General features: G+C 41.3%; 1 protein-coding gene across 1 annotated transcript in view; it reads left to right on the top strand.

The window, feature by feature from the left end:
• PAPPA (pappalysin 1) overlaps positions 1 to 17,946 on the top strand; it is a 245,699-nt gene that overhangs the window by 72,418 nt on the left and 155,335 nt on the right. The window contains exons 6-7 of the mRNA XM_050759620.1: positions 482 to 603; positions 8,097 to 8,595. Coding sequence (XP_050615577.1) covers positions 482 to 603; positions 8,097 to 8,595 — 621 coding nt within the window. The remainder of the gene's footprint in view (positions 1 to 481; positions 604 to 8,096; positions 8,596 to 17,946) is intronic.

Genomic DNA, 17,946 nt, shown 5'->3' with positions numbered 1-17,946 from the left:
TCTTATTTTCAGATGAAGGAACCATGCCCTCTTCGTATTTAATGCCTAAAACACAGGATGGTGTCTGGCACATAATAGGTACCTGATAAATATTGTAAAAGGAGTAAACTTTGAGAATGAAATGGAGCAAAAGGTTTTCTCATAACTACATTGCAAATCTTCAGTGGAACTTTACATGCCTGATAAAATTAAAATTACCGCAGGTGGTGAGTCTTCAGCCTGTTGACTTCGTGCTGCTAAAAATCAGAGAAATGTGTACATCATCAGAACAGAGGCCACTTAGGCCCAAACGAGGTTCTTGCTGGGCAATGGGGAGGCATTTCACTTATGGTTATTTCTAGAAGCCTTGGCATATGTAGGGAGGAAAGGGGGAAACACAGATTTGCTGTGTCCTCTGCCCCATTGACTCTGGCCTAGTCCCATCAGTTGCTCATTCAACTGTTCCTAAGTCGGTGCATTTTCCCTTTCCTTGGCCTCCTAGAGAATTGGGATCAGCATGTGATCTTTGCCTGGAAGGGAGAATCCTGGTACAGTATGCTTTCAACGCCTCCTCCCCAATGCCCTGCAGCCCATCAGGACACTGGAGCCCTCGTGAAGCAGAAGGTAAGTCAGCCTTCTGGAAGCTCACTGACAGGTGGAGTGTGCAAAGAACAGGTCTTTCAATGTATCTGGAGTAGTATGATTTTTATGGGTCTTTCTCATGTATCATTTCATTTGATAAACATCATCCTGCAAGGTTAGTAGTCAAGCGCTCATCCATTTGACAAACACTTTTTGAGCACCTGCACCATCCTAACATGTTCTCGTATTACAAATGAGGAAACAAAGACACTAAGATATTAAAGAGGCGCCCAAGGCCACACACCTGATACAAGCACAGTGTCTTGGGGGTATTTATATATCCTTCAGTCCCCAACTGCTTGTAGTTAGTTACAAACAAGGTCACTTTAGAGTCAATACAAATATTTTGGGGCTTCAAGGCATCAGTGGTCTTTGATTCTTCTTCTGTTATTTCTTAGACTATACAGAGCACTTTCACATGCATTGCAACTATTCCTTTTAATTTCTTCTATGTACCCTCTTTTTGAGATCTATTTACCTGTAAGACACTTAATGGAAGTGCCTTATGATTGCCACTGTTATGGGTTCCACCCACTATCAGACTTTTCCCTGCTCAGGAGTGTCTCACCAGCTTCCCAAGGAACCAATGATCTCTGTGCTTTCTTACATCATTATTGAAATTAAGAGAAGAATACCTTTTGCCAAATGCTTGTTGTCACTTGGCCTCAGAACCAGGCTGGCAGAGGCTCCATACTTTCCTCTTATTGTTTCATCTCCCCATCACTGGTCCTCTGGGTTGTGCACATAGACCCTGCCCCCACCCAGTCCCTCTTGCTCCTCTGCAGGTCAGCTCATGCCAGCAGTCACTGAGCGAGCACACTATTACACCAGTGCATCAGAGGGAGCGGAATCAGTCTTCTCACTGAACACCAGTGAGAACTCCTCCGCTATCCTCTATATTTTTAGAAAGAAGGTTGAAAAGAAAAAGCCAGAGATAGAATAAAGCAAGGGGGAAGGATCAGAGAGGAAAGTGAAGTTGAAAAACGACGGCACCGCACTTTATTTTTTAAAGTAGCTTAAAATAAAAATGAGAGTCAAACTTGGGAAGTCTAAACAAATCCATCTGGAATGTAAAGCAAGAGGGATGTCTGGGAAAAGCCCTCAGTTCAGCCTCACAGAATCACAGGCTATCAGACCTGAGAGGGACGCCTGGGGTCATCAGGCCCGGGCTCCCCCCAAGTGCAGGAATCCCCTCTATGTGCATCCTCACTGAGGTTCCCTGGCACCTGTTCAAGCTCCAGTTTTTTAGAAAGTTCTTGAAATCTGCAATTGTAATTTTTCCACCCAAACTGAACCCACTTTGGGTTGTCACAAAGAATGTGTCTCCGCCACCTGACAACATTTTGCATACTTGCATCTAGTGAACCTGTCTCACTAGTGACCAACACAGGCACTATATGCTGGGCACTGTCTTGGGCACATGGGCAAGGCAATGTTGAGTGTCTGCTAGGGAATTCAGATAAGTAAATGGCCAATTGCCATTCAATGTGAACAGGCTTATGGTAATAGAAGCACCAAGTGGTGCTGGGGGCCCATAAGAAGAGGACTTCATTCTGAACTGGAGACTCAGTCTTCCCACGAAATATCACAACATTATTAACAAGGTGCATCTGAGAATGTGAAAAAGTTTGGTATGTTCACAGAGTGGCTGTTTTCTAAATCTAGTTCAGAGGCTTATGGGGTTCCTGGAAACTTTTATAGGGTGTCCTCAAAGTCAAAAGTATTTTCATAAAATTACATATGACATCATTTGCTTTTTCCATCTCATTCACTCCTGAGAGTCCAATGGAGCTATCTGATAGACACATGACATGTGATGTCATTTGTGCTCTGATAGCTAGTGGAACACACTCTTACGTATTCTTGAATTTTCAAATTTCTTGGTTTTAGTTTACAATATGGAAACTACTAATAGATATAACCTGCATAAGCAAAAGTTCAGTAAGGCTGTAAGAGTTTAAGTAGGTTCAGAACATGTAAAACAAGGTGGAGGTGGCAGAGGTAAGACTCTAGGTGAGATGGATAATGGCCAGGTGAGGAAGGGTTTGGATTCACACCGAGGGCAATGAGAAAACCACGTGCCTTAGGGCATGATATATGGTATGACTTGGGTGTTGTAAAGATTGTTCAGGCTGCTGTGTGAAGAAGAGATCAAGAGAATTTGGTTGCTGGAGGAAGGGAAGCAGCAAGGTGGTTGTTGCCAAAATCCAGCTGAGGAATGATGGTGGGCTGGTGAGGTCGGTGGCTGTGAGAATGGAGAGAAGTTTATGGGGTTGAGAGGTACTTGGAAGGTAGAATTAGCAAGATTCTCCCCTGAGATGTCTCTGGCTAAAATTATCTTGCTTTGTTCTACCACTTGTTTGAATAAAATTATTTCCAGACATCTCCCCACACCTACATCCAACGCGACTATTAGTTGGTGAAGTTTGCTCCTAGTTTGTTCCTGACCTTCTTAAAGCATAATATGCAGAATGGAGTTCAACTGGAGGCACTGAGGTCTCTGGTTCCCTGAGCCAATTCGGAGCTCCAAGGAAACTCAGCAGCCCCGGGTTTTCCTCCTATGTAAATTTAGTACATGTGGGCCAGGAAAAGACACTGTTCTTTTTTTAGAGCATCCTATTACAGTCTCTGTGATCCTTTTGGCTCAGACCCTTTTAATATCCTTGAAGAAATAAACTTTTCCATGAGCCAAACTCTGCAATTTATTCCTCAACTCATTCTCATCCTATTTATCTTTGCATGTTTAAGTTTTTGGACTTCCCAAACTAACTTAAAACACCCAAATTCATGAGCAATGCCAGACATATCTGTAGGATTGGGGAAAAAACATGGGGAGTGCAGGGGAGAGAAAGGAGGAGGATTGGATCATGGTCTCAGACCTACTATTGATGTACTCTGTGCCCTTGAGTGAGTCACATAGCTTCTCTGAAAATGGCATTGTATCCGCAGAATGAAAAGTTGAACTATAATGTGTCCCTTCCAGCTCTAATATTCCATGGAGCTGTAACTTCTTTTCATATAATCCCATATTAACTAGCAGAAGACTCTTCATTTGACAAATCTTTATTGGAAATCTGCTGCATTTCATTAACTTCATTTCAAAGAAGGTAAATACAGTCATAGAACTGTTTGCCTTTGTTCATAGACAGTGGTTGTGCTCCTACCTCTTGAGTAAAAACTGTATTTCATACATAAATATTTTTGAGATATTTGATGCCATGTTATATCTGTAGCCTATAAATTAGATAAATATAAATTTCTTGATCTGACTGACTCAAATCCCAGTTAAGATCACTTATGCAAGTATTAAATAGATCCCAAGTGTTGGGTTTTCCATGAGAGATTAGCACATGGCACTAACTGTTTTCTTTTTTTCTCATTTGTGTGTTTTCTCTATTTTTCTGCCCAGAATATTTCAGGTGTTCTTAACTATTCACCTGGAAAAAAGCTTGGCAGCAAGTTTTTATAACTATATTTGTGTCAACAGCTGCAGTGTGTATATACATAGATATATAATGGGTGCCTGTATGGTGTTTCACAAATGTAAATGTAGATCAGCATGAGTATGTATAAATATATATGTCTATACACATATATGACCTTATTTTTAGTGGACAACTTATATAAATATGTAATTTTTCATTTAATCACCATATATACAAAAGAATATCTATTAATAATGAAGTAACAGGGCTTCTGCGCTTATTTCTCTTTTCTTCTTTATTCTTTTCTCCACTTCCACACTTCCTCCTCCCCTTTCCTTATCTCCTTCCTTCCCTTCTCTCTTTGCTTCTTTTCTTCAGCTCCTGTCCTTACCTTGCAACTACATGTCCAATCAATCTACCAGCTGTGTTCATTTTTCCTCCTTTGGAATTCTGACTTGCCATCTCCTTGCATGCTTTTTTGCAGTTCGTGTATTGTCTGCATTAGTCCAGTACTCTCCTAACTGGTCTCACAAGACTAAAAGCTCCCTGAGAACAGAGATCATGTTGGCAAACTTATTCTCTTGGAGCCTAGCCTACCTCTGGACACACACCTGGCACTGAATAGTTACTTTTTGAATAAATGGAATGAATGGGTGGATGGATGGATGGATGGTGTCTGTGTCTCTAAACAGTGTTTTTTCTTTTATTTACTTACTTTCTTTTTTTTTCTTTTCTTTTTCTTTTTTTTTTTGAGATGGAGTTTCACTCTTGTTGCCCAGGTTGGAGTGCAGTGGTGTGATGTCGGCTCATTGTAACCTCTGCCTCACAGGTTCAAGCGATTCTCCTGCCTCAGCCTCCCAAGCAGCTGGGGTTACAGGCATGTGCCACCACACCCAGCTAATTTTGTATTTTTAATAGAGACAGGGTTTCACTATGTTGGTCAGGTTGGTCTCGAACTCCTGACCTCAAGTGATCTGGCCGCCTCGGCCTCCCAAAGTGCTGGGGTTACAGGCGTGAGCCACCACACCAGGCCAACAGTGGTTTTCCTAAAAGGCAACTCTGATGTCACTCAGTTGCTTAAAATTTCTCAGTAGCTCTTCATCTATTTCAGTATAAAGTTCAGTTTCCTTAATGTGGTATACAAACCACTTCACAATCTTGATTCTACTTAGCTTACCAGCCTCAGCATTTGTGGCTCTACTATTGTACTCAAAACCATAGTAACCTTAACTGACACTCTCTCCCAACTGTTTTCATGCTTGGAATACCTCCTCTTACCAATATTTTCCTTGTTAATACCTCCCTACTTTCCAGGACAGAACTAATATATTTATGAGAATCTATTAATGATCTCATCCTATTCGAGGTTTACAGCAACCCTGAGGTAGGTAACATTACAGTAGGTAACACAGTAAGAAACCCTATAACTGATATTTTAACCCAACTTTCATTCCTTCAAAGCCTGGCACACTGCCTGGACCAACAATATCATATTCTACTCCCTGCCAGGGAATTTCTGAACCATCTGAGTCTCAGTTTCCTCTTCTGTAAAATGAATTTCATAAGACCTGCGTCACAGACTTAGTGCCAGCGTAAAAAGACCTGAGGCGTGTAATGTCCTTGGCACAGTGCCTGCACATTGAGGATGGGCAACTCGTGAAGGCTGGCATTATTAATGAGGTTGCTGCTTTGGTTATGGTTACACTCAGTGCCTCTAGGGACTCTTTTTTACATCTAAGGGTTTGTCTCTAATAACCAGACAACCACAAGCTTTGCTAAGATTTCTACTCCTGTTTACTTGCTTGAGTATAATGACCAGACTCACCTTCCTGTCCTTTGGAAGCATTTGGTTCCTCTGTTGATTAACAAGAAACTAGGGAGGAAGGATGAGCCAGGCAGATTTGTCATCTTTGCTCTCCTGTGGCTTCCCACCACTGACAGTCATTTTCTCCAAGGAAGGGAGAAAGATTACTTTATCCCTTGCCAGTTGCAGGAGAAAGCCCATGGAGGGGTGGAATGTTCACCTGGCACCCACCATCAGGAAGCATGCCTTAATGTTCCATGCTGTAACTTTTAACTCGATGTTAACCGGATAGAAGGTCCTTCCTTTAACAAATATGTATTGAGCATCCACTATGTGAATTCTCTATGGACCAGGCGCACTGTATTAAGCAAAAGCTGCATGGCATTGAGTGAAACAGCGCTCTTTGATAGAGACAAAATGACAACGATTTTGTCTTACAGGATTTTGATGACAATCAGATGAGTTAACTAATGACTGGGAGATGTGTTTCATATACTGTAATGTGCTGCCTTCAATGAAGTTGACTGAATGAATAAGTGATACATGTGTGTCAACGTCCCACAAAGTTAAGAGAGTCAGGAACTCAGTGGGTTGGAAAGTAGACAAGAAGAAAGGCTTCAGCTAGGTGGGGAGTCCTACTTGTGTTTTTCCCCTAAACTACAGGTTGCTTTGAGCCAGCAGTTGCTGCAAATAATGAATGAAACTAGCCAAGGAGAGATAGAGGAAATCTTGTAATTAAATCCATCTTTTCTTGCTCTGATGCATTATATCTAAGAAGCCTTTGTGTATTTGCTCACACCTCCTTCTCTTTTCCTCTTCTCTTCTCCATCTCTACTTGGTGGCTTCTCTCTTTTCTTGGCTAAGCAGAGGCAAGGAGGTTACAGGCATTTACAGCCTTCACTGGCATAGTTTTTTCACTCCAAATAACTTTCTAGTGTTGACATTATAGTGATTCCTGTTACCCTGAAACATTACCACAAAGCATTTTTAAGCAAAGATCTTTTTTTTTTTTTTTTCCTTATTTGCTTCAGAAATGTCCAGGGTCACCACCACCCTCCCAACAAACCACTGATGCTGAAGAAAAAAAGAATGTGCCTAGGTGGGCATGGGGACACATGCCTATATTCCAGCTACTCAGGAGGCTGAGGCAGGGGGATTCAAGCCTGCAATGAGCTACAATCAGACCATTCCACTGCAGCCTGAGCAATAGAGCAGGACTCTGTCTCTTAATTTTTTTTTAAGGTGGCTAGTTGGACAACTTGAGGTCCTTCATCTTACCATCTGGTCTGTCTCTCTCATGAGGCTCCCTTAAACAAATTAGAGCCAGTCACTACATTGAGTCCTGGTTCTTTTTCTCAGTAGTGCAAGGAAGAGCTCTCTGGGAGTCTAGATGTGATCTCAGCAGAGAAAAATTCAGAAGTCGCTGCAGGCTGAGATCAGTGGGGATGAGGCATCATCTCCCTAGGGAAAGAGGAGAAGAATCCCTCCTTCTTTCTCCCTGCTCCTCACCCAACCCTCCCCTTCCTGAGTCAGACAGAACAGAGCGCAGAGAAGCTCAGTGGTATGGAATGACCGCATGTAGAGAAGGGGAGGAGGAGAGATAAGAGGGCTCCAAGGCTGCCTTCCAGCTCTGTTGTTCATGGTTCTAGACAGTTTCCTCCCAGGTCCTCAGTCTGCAGGGTGGATGCTATTTATGCTCACATATTCTTTGCTGGTCAGGGGGTGGGGTTAGGATTTCTGTCATTCCAAGTAGGTTTTACCAATGGCAGTAACACCACAAGGATTCTAATTTATTCTAGAGTTCCCTGCATCCAATAGGGACAAGAACAAAGAATGCAGATTCCAAAATGAAACAAAACTTGGTTCCAATGCTGACCTTTACACTTCAAGTTGTATGAACCTGATCGATTCACTCTATATTTGGAGCCTTTACTTCTTTTCATCTTAGGCAGCACAGCCTCCTAAGTGGAAGATGAGGAAGGAAAGTTTGAACATTGACTCAGTAATGAGATGAAAGCAGTTTGACTGAATGTCTGGTGATTCCTCTGAAATCTGTATTGCAGGGGTGCGGATGAGATGGATGCTGTGTGTATAGCAGATTCACCAAGACACCAAGAACCTTCCTCTCCTTTTCCCCTCTGTCTAAGTTCTAGTCAGGCTGGTTTCTCCTGGGGTCCACAGGAAACTCTAAGGATCAGAATAAAGCTCTTTCTTCAAGAACTCATTCCCTCATCTCTTCTGCGTAGGTCATCCTGATGTTGAACAGCCCTGTAAGTCCAGTGTCCGCACCTGGAGCCCAAATTCAGCTGTCAACCCACACACAGTTCCTCCAGCCTGCCCTGAGCCTCAAGGCTGCTACCTCGAGCTGGAATTCCTCTACCCGTTGGTCCCTGAGTCTCTGACCATTTGGGTGACCTTTGTCTCCACTGACTGGGACTCCAGTGGAGCTGTCAATGACATCAAACTGTTGACTGTCAGTGGGAAGAACATCTCCCTGGGTCCTCAGAATGTCTTCTGTGACATCCCACTGACCATCAGGCTCCAGGACGTGGGCGAGGAGGTGTACGGCATCCAGATCTACACGCTGGACGAGCACCTAGAGATCGATGCTGCCATGTTGACCTCCACTGCAGATACCCCACTCTGTCTACAGTGTAAGCCCCTGCAGTATAAGGTGGTCCGGGACCCTCCTCTCCAGGTGGATGTGGCCTCCATCCTACATCTCAATAGGAAATTCATAGACATGTAAGTGCACTCTCTGAATAGGGAGTTTATTAAGTGGGTGGGTTGTGGAGAAACGTGAGGCAGGTCAGAGAGGCCTGGACAGGAAAGGGAAGGTTCATCACAGCCAAGACTCATTCTATGGATTGTAACCCATCATTGGGTGTAGATTTGTCTTAACATGGCAGAGTTGATATCATGGGAGGAGCAATGGGAAAGGGACCACTAGACCTGGATTTAGTGACAAATCTGATGTGTGACCTTAAGCTTCATAAGCCTTTCTTAATTTTAGTCATTCCAATAGTAAATGAAGGAGGTTGGATGAGAGTAGCAGTGAGAAAATCATTTATTACTAATGAAAGTAGAAGAACTGAAGTTTGTGAATGATTTTCTTTTTATATTAAATTAAAGACAATTTATGCATTTTGATTGCTTTTTCAGTGGGTGAATCAGGGGTGAAGTTATAGTAGATTGACTGGGGGTTGGGCACAGTCCTAGGTATTTGCACAAAAATTGTGCTGGAAAGTGAACATCAACTTTAACAGCGTTTGTTTTTGTCTTGTTTCCTGAGGCAGAACAGTGGTTCAAACCCACTTGATCCTTAAGGCCTTTGCAGCTTTGGGTTTCCGTCACTGTTTTTGGATGCTCACTGCTCTTATGTGAAGTAGTACTTGTCTTTCATACTCACCTCTCAGCCGGGGAGGTGGCTCACACCTGTTATCCCAACATTTTGGGAAGCCGAGGCAGGCGGGTCACCTGAGGTCAGGAGTTTAAGACCAGCCTGGCTAACATGGTGAAACCCTGTCTCTACTAATGATACAAAAAAATTAGCTGGGTGTGGTGATGTATGCCTGTAATCCCAGCTACTCGGGAGGCTGAGGCAGGAGGATGGCTTGAACCCAGGAGGCAGAGGTTGCAGTGAGCCGAGATCACGCCATTGCACTCCAGCCTGGGCAACAAGAGTGAAACTCCATCTCAAAAAAAAAAAAAAAAAAATTATTCACTTCTCAAGTCACCTCTCTATTACTTCTTCCCCAAACATCCTCAGAATTTCTGTCTTAGGAGGAAGACCATCTTATAATGAAGCCATTGGTGCTTTTCCTGTGTACTAGAAAATGGGCTAAGGTCTTTGCATCTTTTACTCATTCCATCCTCTCCACAACCACAGCCGTACTATTCTTATTTTACAAAGAAGGAAACTGGGGCTTAGAGATGTGAAGTCACTCATCCAAGATCACACAGTTAGGAAGTGGTGAAGGTAATGATTGGAATTTCGTTCTGACTTCTAAGCCAGTGCACTCAACTGATGCTCAATTAAAGATATGATTCCAACTTCTGTTTTAATCTACAAAAAGGATAGAGTCTTCGCCATCTAATTTGGGTGTCAATGGTTTCTATAGGCCTTTTGTGGCTCTTTATTTGGTTCTAAAATAATGTAAGACAATCTCCGCTCTGTCTACTTGAAAATATTCACTAAGCCAATCATTAATGGAAACCAAGTTCTAGAGGAAACTTTTAATCTTTTTAAAGGGCAGAACCACTTTCAAACACTTTACCAGCACTTCCTTTTACATACTAGCAATTAATGTGCACATCACAGGCAAACTCTTGCTAATTCATTGAATCAAAGATGAGGAACAGCTGTTTAAGAACTCAGAAAGAGCACTTGGTTTGTGTTTGAGAATGTACTTAAAATTTAAAGGATAGTCCTGCCTTAAAAATATTCCATAACCCTGTCTCTTCCATCTCCTCACTTGCCTAGAGTGGTAGAGTTCTATAATATGCTTCCACTTAAACTTTCTTTATAAAGCAATGGAGGGAAGAAATAATAGATGTTTTAAAATCTCAGTTTAAACTCAGCTTTCATTTTTTTTTTGCCTCAAGTTATGAGCCTGTGAGAGCTGCCATGGGTTGATAAGTGTGAAATGGTGAAAATTAAACTGAATAAATGAAAGCACCCTTAGTGATTTAGCTTAGTTCTATTCTCAGCTAAATCTCAGCTAAATCACTAACTGCCTCTACCCTCTTAGGTGAGTCACTTGTCCTTTCTAGTCTTCCGATGCCTCAACTTGGCATGCAGGAGGTTGCACTAGATTAGTTCTTCTCTTTTTTTTCTTTCCAAGACAGAGCCTTGCACTCTCACCCAGGTTGGAGTGCAGTGGTGCGATCTTGGCTCACTGCAACCTCTACCCACCAGGTATAAGCAATTCTCCTGCCTCAGCCTCCTGAGCAGCTGGGATTACAGGCACGCATCACCACGCTGGGCTAATTTTTGTGTTTTTAGTAGAGATGGGGTTTCACCAGGTTGGCCAGTCTGGTCTGAGAGCTCAACTCGTGATCTGCCTGCCTCGGCCTCCCAAAGTGCTGGGATTACAGGCTTGAGCCACTGTGCCTGGCCAGTTCTTCTCAATTTGGATTGCACATTTAAAAACTGGGACATTTAAAAATTGCCTGGGTCTCCCTTGTATCCCATTTCCACTCTCTATCCCCGCAGATATTTATTTAATGGTTAAGAATAAGTCCTGACCATTAGAACTTTTAAAATCTCATAAGGTGATTATAATTTGCAACCAAGTTTAAAAACCAGTGCAGTAAAACAAGTTCTCAAAGTGTGGCCCCAGACCCACGGCATTAGTATCACCTGGGAACTGAGAAAGGCCAGGCTCTCAGGCCCCAGTCTAGCCTAGTGAATCAGAAACTCTGAGTGCAGGGCCTCTCCAGGTAATTTGGATGCTAGTTAAAGTTTAATAGCCACTGCTCTAAATTGTCTCCAAGGTCCAGGAATCTCCAAGTTCTCTTTCACTCATGCAACTACTTGCTCAATTCACAAATATGTACTGAGAACATTCTATATGCCAGATTCTGCACTGGAAACAGTATTAGGATGACTCAGACCAGTCCCTTTCCTAAAGGCACGCAAACTTAAGTGCTGAACTCCTACCTACTTTGTAAAAGTGCTACATACTATGCCAAATCATCAGTATTGAGGTCGACACTCTTACGCACAATTTGTTCTTTCATTCACTCTCCAAATATTTCTTTAGTCCCTACTATGTGACAGGCACAAGGGCTAGACTGAGGCTTTCATTGGCCTTCCTCTTGTACTCTTTTGTGTTTCAAGGAGTTTATTGGAGATCTGGGCTGGGCTGGGCTGGACTTCCTGACCTGAATGTTCTCTGAGGCTGAAAAAAGAGAAACACATCCTTCCAAATCAAACTACCATTTCAACTCCTTTATCTCTTGGTAATTTGAGTTCTGAACCCCACCACAAATACCTCTTTGTGTGTGTATGTGTGTGTATGTGTATTTTGCTGCTTTCACATTTTTTCCATATCAAATAAATTGGCTCTTATACAAGTTCTATATAAAGACTGTTTTGGAGAAAAAGAGGAGAGGGAAAAAATGCTTTCTTTTTCTTTCCTGACTCAACCCATTACATGATTCCCTTTGACCTTTGTCTTCATTTTTTTTCTCTCAACAAAAATATTTATTCTTTCTGTTATCTACACTGGAGATAGTTTCCCAAGGTATGGCAGTGATGAAGAGAGAGTCTTCTGTGCTTACCCCATGGAAACTTCTAGTAGACTGATTACTTTTGGCCAGGACCAGAAAGAAATGTGGAACATCTCCATCTCCCTTAAGTGGAAACCCCTCTATTGAATGAGAAATGCCACTCAGAAGAAAGGGGACCAGTGCCAACTCTGCTACAAACTCATCATATGACACAAAGACACACCACATCACCTATTTGGACCTCAGTTTCCATATCTGTACAATGAGAGGACAACACATTAAGCCCTTCTCTGTGGGCAGACACAGAGAAGTGTCTGGGGTTACAGGTGATTCATATACTTTTTTGTAGTAAAAGGAATTCAATAGGGATTATCTGTAAGAATCAGTACCCAGAGGAAACCTCACTGGCTCTGGACGCCCTTCTGAAATGTGGACCACAATAATAATGACAACCTTTACTAAGTATTTCCTCTGCTTTAAGTGCCTTACAGACACTTCTGAGGTAGGTGAAAAAGCTTAAACTCAGAGAAGTGATTAAACTAACCTCATACAGCTAGTAATGGCATAGACAGGCCTCAAACCTAAGTCTAATTCCAAATTTCACCTTCCTAACCGCTACTCACACTACCTCCTACTGCAGTAATGTAAAGGCAGAATTTTAGAGCCGAGAAATGCATCCGATCTGGTCAAAGCTCTAAATATAGCAAGCGGAAGACAGGCTTACAAGTCAGAGGCCACTAGTCCACAGTCAGTCCCTGTGGCCCACCCTTGATGTCTTGGTGTCCAATAACACAAGTTACACAGGCAGTTCTTTATGCTTCTGGCTGGGAAGAAATAACAGCGAAGCATCTTTTTCTCCACTTGGCTGTCAAGTGCTTCTGTACTGAGCACTGTGCTCCTTGGCCTATATGAAATCTTCAGATTTCTCCAAGAAGTAAATACTCTGGGCAAAACTAAGAAAGAAAAGTATAAAGCAAACCAGGAACAGTGAAAAGTAGCTCACTCTCGTTATCCATCTACTCGTTGGTCTGTCTCATTCATCCATCACTTCATGAAACAAATATTCACTGGGTATCTATTAGGCACTATGCACTATGTTAAGAAATGGTGATCCAGTGGTGCTGAAAACTCAAGGTGCTCACAGTCTATGGGAAAAGAGAGGCACAGGCAAGCAGTGCCATTGCAGTAAAATAATATTCTGATGAAAGAAACAGAAACACAGAGTCAGAGGTTTCTAACACAAACTTGGATGAATTGAAGTCTAAACTTAGAACTAGAATGTAAACACCCTGAGGGCTAGATTTTTTTTCCTCTTTTTCTCCCGGTGCATTCCAAGCACCTAGAACAATTATAGACACAAGGTAAGCACTGAGTAAATGTTCTTTAAATGGTTCTGGAAAGAAGAATGAGGAGTTTAGCATTTGAAGAGAAATGGAGAAGCCAAAATGTAATAAGCTTGTACTTTGTGTCAGGCACTAAATAGGGACTTTACATAGATAATCTCATTTGATTTAATCATCCCAACAACCCCACAATGTAGGCGGTCCTATCCCCAGATTATAGAAAGGGACTGGAAACTTAGAGAAGGAATGTGGATTACAGTTTACAACTATCAAGGGGCAAAGCTGGGCTCTTAAGTAGATCTGTCAACTCCAAAGCTAGTGCTCCTGATCATTCATTCTCTGGTTGAACAAGCATGTTTGTTTATGCCTCTGTTTTCTTAGGATCCTCAATTTGGAGCTAGAAACACTCTTAAAAGTCATCTCTCTCAACTGGCTTATTCGTGTATCCCAATTTAGTCATCTATTAATTCTTCTCTCACATTCAGACCTGTAAAGCTTCCAACACAATCTATATCTATTTTATCTCACCTCCTTGGCATTCTCAATATAAGTCTTTGGGGAAATGAATAGACATAAGGAAAGGAGATGTTTATATGATCTGGGTGGACGTTCTTGTGTGTCCAAATTTTACAAATCAGATCCAAATTTCTGCCTCTGAATGTCAAATGCTTTGAACACCCATCAATCAGAAACTTTAGTTCATTCATCAATTCACTTGCTCGGCAAATATCTGTTGACTCCCAACATGAGCTTAACTACTTTCTAGCCTCTAGGGGTGCAATAATGAATACAGCAAGAAAAAGTTTTTGCTTTCGTTGATTATTATAATGTAGTTGAGGAGAGATAAAAGAAGCATGTTATCGTATAATATCTCAGTTGGAAAAGATTTAATGATTTTTAGATAGATGGTCAGGGAAGTCCTCTCTGATGAGATGACATTTGAACAGAGACCGGAAGTGTCCCCTACTAACTAATAATGAAAGCTAGTTGAGCCACCATCCCTGGGATCCCAGCCTGTTTGGAATACGAATTTCTTATAACATGATCCTTAGTCCTTGATCATAGTTTGTGTTGTATTATATTTAACAGTGCTTGTGGTTTTTCCTTCACCTGAAGTACAGAATTTATGACACTTATATGGCACAGCAGGGGCTCCATGGATACTTGTTGAGCATGTAAGGAATAAGTCAGAAGCAGCACAAAGTGGGCTCTCAGAAGATGAGTCTCTTGCTTTCAGATCTTAGTTATAACACTGATACATGATGCCATATTAAGCCTCAGAGGATTTGGAAAGTTTAGCCCAAATCAGGGTCAGGTGAAGGCACAGGTGGCTCTTATATGCTCTTTCTATGGCTCTCGAGCTGAGTCACCACTTTCTTTCTTTCTTTATTTTCCCTAAGCCTCATTTCTTTTTATAGCTCTTTCCGTTTCTCACCCTGTCATCCATCCTTTGCTCTTGTGTGTATTAATTTATTCATTCATCCATCCATCAACTAGTGAAAATCTAATATAATCCATGTTAAATAATACTTATCCCATTTAACAAGTATTTATTAAATGTCTGTTCTGTGCTAGGAATACAGCCCTGATTAATAGACGTGATCTCTGGCCTCATGAGCACACGGTTCTAAATGAAAAATATTATACTGCAGCATGAAAAGTGTTATGGTGTGAGGAGCACGGGGGGCAGGGGGCTGTGAGAAAACATGGGAAGGGTGTCAAACCCAGCATGAATAGGTAAGGAGGGCTTCTTGAAAGAAGAGACATGTAAACTGAGACTTGAAGGATGCATAACAGCTGATCATTGAAGAGGTTTACCACAGTTCAAATGGTTGAAACTAAGTGGATGTTCAGTCAAGATTGATAAATGAATGAATGAATAAATGAAGGGAGAAAAGAACAAGCATACTGCCTGTCAGAAGGGTGTGCTCGACCACAGATCAAATGTCTAACTTTGGGGTGGAAATTGTATTAATTTGGGATATCTATCTACTTCAGTTCTTAGATATACTTCAATCTTTTTAGCTGCTGTACAGTATCCCATAGTATGAATGTGCTACAGGTAATTTAGCCATACCCTTAATGGTGGGCATTTAGGTCACTTCATACATTTTTCTACTGCAAGCAAATGTTGGAGTCAGCATTCTCATACAGACATCCTTGTAGGCACATGCATTCATGCAAGCATTTCTCTAGGGTCAATACTGAGAAATTGCTGGTGATAAACAATATATGGGTCTTTTTCATTTTAAGGGACACAACTATGACATTCTGGGCAGGTGAACTAGCTTCCACCCCACCAGCAGTGTGTGCCAAGACCTGCTATTTTGTATCATGACTGCTTATTATTTGGCATAATGGAAGTATTTTTTCTTTGCACTTTTTTTGTCCACTTTGTTGGGAAAAATATGACTTCTTGTTGACATTTCTGTTACGTGTTCTTAAGTAAGCATCTACTCAAATACATTTACTGGATAATTGCATTTCCTGTTCTGTGACTTGTCTATTCATATCCTTAAGATAGGCCACGTCTTTAATCTCCTTCACACCTCAATTTCTCATTCATTAAATTGGGATTTCAGTGTCAGCCCTACTGCATATCCATTAATGTTATCAGAATCCAGGGTGAAACAGGAAGTTAAGAGGGAAATAGCATTTATGAAGAAGTTACTCTGATTCTTCTTTTATGTATTGATATATTTATCAAATGCTGATTTAGTACAATCCCTTTGCTGAGAACCATGACACATTCTGAAGATACAAGAAGTAACAAAACCAACCCAGTTTCTGCTCTCAGCAGAGCTTAAATTTAGTCACTGTGTTAACCACCTTCACATTGCTAGTATTCTTGCAGCATTTACTACTGGTAGCACTAACATTGCTGCTAACAATAACTACCATGTAGTGAAAACCTCATATATGCTCAGTACCTTTTTATAAGTCTACCAATGATGTTTAGGTATTAGCATGCCTGACTTCTTAGATGGAGAAGCTCAGACTATAAGACATAAGATCATGATTTAAGATGCCCCAGTTAATAGATGCTAAGGCCAAGTTTTATATACCTTTGTCTGACCCCAAAGGGTGTGCCTGGCAAGAAACAGAGCACAGTCATTGTCATAATGTCTGACAAAGAACAAGATGGTATCTTGATGGATGGAGAAAATGAATACTAAAATTAGATCTTCTTATTTCCAAAAGTAATAGAATAAACACCAAAAAGAGAATAAAGCAAAATTTTTTTTTATTGTTTTTTGAACATTTAAGCAGATGAGGAGGAGGCGGCTTAGGAAGTGTGGACATGGCCAAACCAGCATGATTTCCAGTAACCTGTTGCTGAAATGCATGATTCAGGCTGGACCCCTTCCTGAGCAGGGCCTTCTCCCACGCCTGCCCAGCATGGTTTTGCCTACATTCTGATGTCCCACCCACCAGAAGAGATGAGCAGCATCAGTAGAGAGAGTTGTTTTTCCAAGCCCAGAATGAATACCACTTCTCTTAGCTCAGGCCAGGGGAGCACATAGTCAGCACAATCTCACTCTGGTTCTGGAAACCAGGCGTTATCCACCTATGACTCCCTCTCATCAGTCTTGGGCCAAATATTTCTCAGAATGAAATATGGGTTCTGGGAATATTAGGATAAGCAAAAGGGCTTAACAAAATCCTGATCTCCAGGGTCAGCAACAGCCATAGAAGTGCTGTCTCCAAGTGCCTTCTCAATTTTGAAAGGGTGAAGGGCTCCTGTTTGGTGCTAATACCATCAAAACTGCTTACATAAATTTTTATAGATTACTCGAATGCACTACTAAACTTTGTAGTGAGTGAATCATTATAGATTTTCTTCTACAGATGGGCAAACTGAGACCCATAGAAGTTAAAAATTGAACTAATAGCTCCATTGATAAATTTATTCATTTGTTTGTTTCTACATTTATTCACTCATGCATTTAATAAGGAGTACCTTCTGCATGTCAATGTTTGTACTGGCAGTGTAACTCTGAATCTTATAATCTGGTAGGAGAACTGAATAATAGCACACGTAAAATTATAATTACAAACTGAAGACTATTATTACAAGACGTTATAATAGAGTATAATTCCCCATTAAATTAAGAGAGAGTCTGTAGAAAATGAGTAAAGAGATAGAAGGGGCCAGACTATTATAAAAAGACAAAAAATAACAGATGTTGGCAAGGGTGTGGAGAAAAGGGAACTCATACACTTCTGGTTAAAATGTAAATTAGTACAACCTCTATGGAAAAAAGCATGGAGATATTTCAAAGAATTTCAAATAGAACTACTATTTGATCCAGCAATCCAGTCCTGGGTATCTACGCAAAGGAAGATAAATCATTATATCAGAAAGATACCTGCACCCATATGTTAATCACAGCACTGTTCACAATTGCAAAGATATGGAATCAACCTAAGCATCCATCAGTGGATGATGGGGTAAAGAAAATTGGGTACATGTACACAATGGAATGTTACTCAGTCATAAAAAGGAATGGAATCTTGT

Source organism: Macaca thibetana, chromosome 15 (assembly GCF_024542745.1).
Source record: "Macaca thibetana thibetana isolate TM-01 chromosome 15, ASM2454274v1, whole genome shotgun sequence".
Taxonomy (NCBI): Eukaryota; Metazoa; Chordata; class Mammalia; order Primates; family Cercopithecidae; genus Macaca; species Macaca thibetana.
The sequence above is the reverse complement of the archived record's forward strand: the minus strand, read 5'-3'. Positions and strand labels throughout refer to the sequence as shown.